General features: G+C 35.0%; 1 protein-coding gene across 1 annotated transcript in view; it reads left to right on the top strand.

Moving 5' to 3' along the window:
• LOC145671184 (ubiquitin carboxyl-terminal hydrolase MINDY-3 homolog) overlaps positions 1 to 7,218 on the top strand; it is a 71,921-nt gene extending 64,703 nt beyond the window's left edge. Inside the window, exons 8-9 of the mRNA XM_081740032.1 lie at positions 776 to 935; positions 6,874 to 7,218. Of these exons, the coding sequence (XP_081596158.1) occupies positions 776 to 935; positions 6,874 to 7,020 (307 nt within the window). The 3' untranslated portion in view covers positions 7,021 to 7,218. The remainder of the gene's footprint in view (positions 1 to 775; positions 936 to 6,873) is intronic.
• Positions 7,219 to 7,502: the final 284 nt, after the last annotated feature.

A 7,502-nucleotide genomic window follows, 5' to 3' on the forward strand; every position in this document is an offset into this window, starting at 1 on the left:
GTAATACAGCAAATTATGGATGCGTTAAAATATTAAATAATACTTTTGATAAAGTGGATAGTTTCAGATATCTAGGATCAATATTAACGGAGGAAAATCATATTTACGAAGAAATTAAATGTCGACTAAAAGCAGGGAATTCGTGTTACTATTCGGTTCAAAATCTCTTGTTGTTGTCGCGAATTCTGTCGAGGAATTTGAAGCTTAAAATATACAAAACTATAATCATGCCTGTTGTTGTGTATGGTTTCGAAACATGATAGCTTACTCTGAGGGAAGAACATAGACTGAAAGTATTTGAGAACAAGATCCTGAGACGAATACTCGGACCCAAGAGGAACGGGAATGGAGAATGGCGGAAACTTCATAACGAGGAACTACATCATTTATACGGTTTAGCCAACATTGTTAGGGTCGTCAAGTGTAGGAGGCTTAGGTGGGCAGGTCATGTAGCTAGAATGGGAGAAAGTTGAAACGCTTTCAAAGTCTTGACTGGAAGACCAATCGGAAAACGACCATTAGGAAGACCTAGGCGCAGATGGTAGGACAATATTGAGATGGATCTCGCAGAGATTGGAGAATACAGAAGAACAAGATGAGCATATTTTTCGAGTTTATTGTTACATAAGTGAAACCCATAATCTCTTTCACTACCACTATAGTAGTATTGTTATATTTTTTACGCCCAGCTGAGTAGCTTTCAGTCTTACATTTAATAATGTATGCGCGCTATGTGAACATGTAACTTATTAATTTATGTGTATTTTAATTGCAGTGTTGAAATAATGAAGAAAAAATTGGATAGTGAAAATCTCGGAATTATTCTTCTTAGTGCCTTCATGGAGGAATTTTTCCCAGAAGAGAAGCGATCTGCTCCCGACACTTTCACTCTTTTTCATTATAATGGGCAGCCTCGCTCGTGTCCAGATAGCAAAGTAAGTTCTAATGTATTTTATCAAACTTTCTGTAACTATGTTCCGTATAAATATTCCTGGACACGATTTTATTTTTCTCAGGAATAAGCTGTTCTCTGCTCGCTTTCTGGCGAAGGAATTTAGTTTAATTTCGTGATAGTATTCTTTGGTTGAAAATAAAATTTTATAAACACCCAAATGTGCGAACCTAATAGTTAATACAAAATAATAATAACATTATTACAGGAAATTCTAAACGAATTAATAGCAACCTGAGAATGAATGTAACGCTTTATTATCGTGTATTAAGTGTGCGATCATGTTTCACTATTTATGTGTTTCAGTGAATTTTAATTTCTTAGAAACTTAACACTGTTGAAACGCTTAGACTAAACAAAAACTGGCTGTGCCGAAAAGGGAAAGAAGTAACAAATGCAAGTTGACGTGATGCAGTGGATTGAGGTATCGTACGTGTGAAAAGACAAATATTTTATACAGTCGTCAATAACAGGCTTTCATGTACGACAGAATATTGTATAGAAAGGAGGTCGAGAATCGAGGGGGATATAGTAACGGCTTTGTAATAAATTTATTGTTTACTATTTAAACATTTCTGCTGCTTTAGCGTGATTGTTCAAGTTGCAGAGGTAGGATCGAAAGTAAAGAGGTGTTGTAGTTGTGGTGTTCGGTGTTCACTGTGTCCAATTTTTCTGTGTAGAAAACATGTAATTACCTTTTGACTTGGAGTGTCATCCTATTTGTATCTCATCTGTACAAAGTATAAAAGCCTTTGGCATTGCCCGTATGGGTAATAGTTTACGTTCTCATCACCTTCCTCCACTGTTTGTTTTTACAAATCAGTAATACACAATACACATACACACATTACACACACATGCTGTTTTGTGTCACACTAAGGTAACCAGAGCATTATACAAAACATAGGTTTTGCGTATCCTAACACCTGATACATAAATTACAAACAATGCAAGTTCAGTATGTTACAAGAATGTCGCGACGCTTGGGTTTATTTAGGAGTTGCCAGTGGGTCGCAGATCCCTAAGTTGAGATTCACTGATATATAGGTCTATATTAATTTGTTGTTTAAATACAAATATTACGAGTTGACTACACCCAGCAAGTATCGACCAAGAAATCCGCATCAAATTGCAAATCAGCTTTAAAACTTCACACTTGCCTTCCATTAAAGTTACCATATGAGACTAAATATGAACATTTTTAGATTTCGCAAAAAGAGTTATATTAATCGAGATTTTTTTAATGACTGCAAGAAAATATAATTTATATAACTACTGTAAACTTTCACAATACAGATTACGGAAATTTCTTTTGATCGCGTCTACAATTGTATGTTGTATTACTTTGGAAATTGAACATTGCTACAATATAGCATTAGTAATTATTTACAATTATATGTACGTGCATTTACGATTCGTGAAGGTGAAGCACGTGTCTGTACCCTCAAAAAAGAAGTCATGTCCGAATAAAAGAGTTGTCTGATAACCTGATCTTCCACTCATTAAATACTATCATTACTAAGACGTATGTAGCCAATTAAGAGGTCGGTAAAGAGCGTTGAACGGTACATGTTTGAGGAGAATAAAAGACATCTATATTTAAGGAAATCGATAATGTATAGCATACATATAATTAACAAAGATGTTGCCAAATGACCCTGTAATACTTGATATTTACTTTGCATGGAGTATTTAAGGTTGCAGTGGAGATAACGGACTAAAGAACGTTGTAGTTCTAAGAGCTTTGTATAAGTTACTTAAGGATGTTCCAGCAGGACGTGCCGAATACACCCATTGTAGTGGCTCAGAAAATTTTCCAGTGAAGGTTTGTTCGGTGCGTTTCCTTGAAAATAATAGTGTTGCTCAGAGAGGCATTAACATTTATCCGTATCTTCCGTTGTATATTGTAAGGATCTCCAAATCATAGCATGAGCACATGCAGGGTGTCTATCGGTCACGAAAGTCATGAAATCAGAAAACGGTCATGAAAGTCAAGAAAAAGTTAAGAAATTTAGCTTTTGGGTCACGAATTTTTTATCTGTACAAATATAAGCACAGACTGGAAAATTTTGTTCTATAAAATGTCAAAATTCACCACCAAAAATGTTTTTATGATGGGCTTTAGACGCTACTGAATCACAAGCAATGCATGAAAATTCGGCCTAATAATTTGCACCCGAATTCGCTCTTGAGAATATTAGGAAATTTTATGGTTTGGTAAAGAAAAAGTCACGAAATTTCATTTTGGAATTTTAGTAGACATCCTGACATGTTCATGGACGACACGTGCTAATGTTTATAAACAAGCAGACGATACACGGAACAGGAAGGCATGAAGATCAACACGATGGGAACCGAAAGAGGACGATCCACCTGAAGACAGCCTGTAAAAGAGGAACCACAAAGGGAGGAGATATCAGTTAACCACTGATCGCCAACCCACAACAGCTCTGCAGGTCGCACTGGACTAAGGGGCTCTACCTATCCTAACATTCCTGGAGGCTACTTTGAAGCGAAAGGGATTCCTCAACACAAACCATACCTCACGAGGCTGCCATAATCCGAGGAGTTTTCTAGGATCATAACCTGGAGCTGCCATGAGCGAAGGGGTTCTTGTATGAAACGTTACTTCCTTCCCCCTTGGTCATAAGAGATATTCTAATATATTAACTTCGTAAAATACAAAGACTATAGTTTTTGTATAAATAAATCGGTGAAGGGCTAGATTCCGGAACATTATTGATTCTACCTACACAAAATATTACAGTATTCAAGTGTAAGAACAGATAAGACAGTTCCATCTCTTCGAGCTACTAGATCGTGTCAGGTATGTTGGAAGAAAATAAAACTTATTCCTAAACAATATTTATTTAAAACATTTACTTGAGAAGCAGGATCTTTCGTTACTGAATTTCAGACAGACTTCTCTTAGTCCGTTTCTTTACAACACTTTATCGGCTGATAAAAAATGTGATGCAAAAGTTTGTAAAATCAGAAGTTTTTAGTTTTTCAAGTTCTGTATGTAAATTGATATGGAAAGGTGAAGAAAGTCATATTCCTGTGAAAAAAGTTTTTTTTTTTTTTTTTTCTCTCACGTACTGCCTGCAAGAAGTTTAGTAGAGCTCTTTCATGTTTTGATCTTAATGTTTCTGCTGAATCTGGTGTTGGAGTGAATCGCATGAAGTCTCATTTAGCTGAACTAGTGAAACTTAATAATTTGTTAGATGGCAGTAGGGTAGACAGAGTTGTGAGGCAGTTCAAAGAGTTTTATTCAAATTCAAATTGTGAAACAATCATAAGTCAGTGTTCTAGAACTGGTCAGCGTTTGGATGACGTTTCATTAAATAATGTGGGTAGTTCAGAGTGCAGTGATTTAAGAGATGTTAAAAGAATAATGATTTTCTCTTATGGAGATTGAAATCTAGAAAGATATTGAACAGGGTGTGTACTGATATTTGAAATACTTGAAATTTGTGTCGATTCTGGAAATTATTGAATAACACTGGAGAACTGTAAAATTCCCCTTTGAGACCCTTCAAGATGTCAGCCCTACCATTTGGGTGTAGGTGAGTGATAGGGCTAACTGTCCAACCACTGTAAAACTAGCAAGTTCAACAAAGATGGTGTTTATGAGACTTTGACAAGTATTCTGGAAGAAAGAGCGTCCAAAAAGCACTTATTTCTCTGCTTCCTCAATTTTAACCCACTAGTTTCTGTGCTTTCTTTGTATTAGAATATTGAAAAGACTGTTTTTCAACATAGTTTACAAGCTGTTAAATACCTCAGTATTGGATTGTATATCATTGAATTCGTACCTGTAGAGGTGTATATTCTGTTAAAAATCGGTCGTTTCCTCCATTCATTGATATAATGGTAACATTCGTCAGAAGTGTTTTTAATCTGCACACTGGATTGTCCAAACACAACAGAAAGTTGCAATACGAACCATGTGGTCTGAGTGGAAGAATACCGACTTCAAGAGTGAAATAGTGTATGGCTGTTCTGGGAGCGGACTAGGTAGCATAGTGGTTAACACATCGGCACGGTACGCCAAAGATCCTGAGTTCGAATCTCAGTCCACTAATGCACTTTTTCACTTTTGTGTATCATTGTTCTCCAGTTGTCTTCTTATCTCTTTCCAGAATCCTGAAAAATCACCGGCGTGCCAATATTAATAATAATAAGTTACCTTCTCCTTGGACTAACTTTTTTCTTGTCTTTTTATTCATTCATCACTGTGTCTGCTAACACTAGACTTAAACAGTAATCAATGTTTAGTCTCTTCAGGTTTCATTTTGCCTCAGTATCTATTTTCCCATAGAATTTCCAGCATCTCCGTGACCTTTTCAGCCTTGTTTTTTTCATTGTTTTGTCTGTGACCACCATACTTTTTTTTTCTTATGCTCGGAACCCTTTTTTTCTTCTTTCCTTATTCTTAGTTGTTTCATTTCTTAATCATTTCTCCACTGTTTTCAACCCTTCTACTTTCGTGTTTATTCTTGACTACTACTACTATCCGTTTGAATTTTTCTCCAGCAGTTCCGTAATACTTTCTCTATAGTTTGTTACCGGGATCAAGATGACACTGAAGGACGGTAGAAAGTAGAAAGCCAGTGAGAAAACTGAAAGAAGCAAGAAGAATAAAGAAAATACTAAAGGCAACAAGAAGAAAAGCACATGAAAAAGCAGAATGAAGGACAAAAGAAGAGAGAATCTTGCTTAAAAGAGAAAGCAGATCGATATACTTGCAGAAAAGTACACCTACAGTAACAGAATGTCTATTGGTCACGAAAAAGTCACGAAATCACAAAACGGTTATGAAAGTCAAGAAAAAGTCGCGAAATTTAGCTCTTGGATTTTTTTTTTTTTTTAATATGTATAAATATAATTAGAAACTGGAAAACTTTGTTCTATAAAACGTTAAAATTCACCGCTAAAAATTTCTATGGTCGGCTTTAGATTCTACCAAATCACAAGCAAAGCGTCTTTCTATCGCATGCACCAAAAATTCAATGAAGGACACGTATGACAAAGAACAAAATCAAGATGGAAGCAGAATACCTTAATGAGTTGAAGAAGAAAAGGAGATTGTAACAACAGCCGAAGAGGAAGTTGAAGCACTTCAGATCAAAAAAAAGTAAAACAGTATTAGCCAGCTTAAAAAAGATCGAATTCATCAGTATAACTGTTCACAATCAGTGTAACATTTTTAAAGAATTGCTAAGGATTTTTCAATTTATTTGTGTTTAGATATGTAATTTTAAGATTATATGATTTGTGAGTGTTTGCTGTTGGTTAGTTACCGAACAAAACAGGCTATATACAATGAATATGCTGAAAGTGATGCGAGAAAACACCAAGTTTTTATCGCTCCAGGGAACAGCCTTTGAAAGTAGAGATAAAATAAAGATAAGTACTGAAGAATATAGTGCTGTTATTAGTTTCGAATGTTACGAAATTTTATGGTTTGGTAAGGTAGTCACGAAATTTCATTTTGGAATTTTAATAGACACCCTGAGTGAGGAACAGCTCAAGCGCACCTGTAGATACCAGTTACAAGAAAAGAATGGCTCTCCGAATTGCATACAAGTGTTTTATATATATATATAGATAGATAGATAGATAGGAAGACTGTTAACATTACACATAACTTTTTCTTTTCATAGCGTTGTATGTATTTTTAAGTCTTGACCCTGTGAGATTCACTTAGTTTTTAGTGAAAAGCTAGTTTCCCCATTATTTCTTAATCATGTATTTGACTTATTTTTGAGACGATAAGAAAAGCCATTCTCCACATAACAAATTTAGCACCAAGTATTTCAAGTGATAGAACATCTTAATTATGTAATGATGCTTATAAATGTAATAATTTGACATTAACTGTCAATATTGCTTACGTTAGTCAATTTTAATTTTTATAGGTAACGTACCAAGAAGGCAACGCAGTGCTTCTGGAATGTGATGTGAAATGCATTTTGGACAGTAATCCAATGTTAACTTGCCTTCAGACTAAGTGGCCAAACATCGAAGTGCAGTGGCTTACTGGATATACTCCATCTTTGAACTAGCACATGCTTATTTGAGTGACCAATATGCGCGAACCAAGTACTCCAGCACGATGGTTGTTGGCTTTAAAGTGACAGACTGATTTAAGTGGTCAGACAAATGTAATATTCCTACGTTGACAGATCTGTAAAAGTGAAACTTGCTGTGCAGGTTTCCGATAGTGTGACGTCAAGTTAATGAAAAAAAAAAAAAAAAAACAATTTGTACAGTGTAAGAAATAATGACTTATTTGTAGATACATTTCTTTTGTAGATATGTTTGTGTAATTTTGTAAACCCTTTATATTTTTTTAAGTTGCATAATGTTTATCTTCTAATTCAAAATTTTGCACTGTTTTTTATTGCTTTTTATTACTATTATTATTATTATTACAAATTTAGTCTTGTCTGCTGTTTTTTCCTCTGCATCTCCTTCTATTGAGGTAGTTTAATATCAAGAAAATGTGTCTGTTATTAATTTCCACCTTATTTGAGGATGAGATTAG

This window comes from Thermobia domestica, chromosome 15, assembly GCF_964235325.1.
Source record: "Thermobia domestica chromosome 15, izTheDome1.hap1.1, whole genome shotgun sequence".
Lineage (NCBI taxonomy): Eukaryota > Metazoa > Arthropoda > Insecta > Zygentoma > Lepismatidae > Thermobia > Thermobia domestica.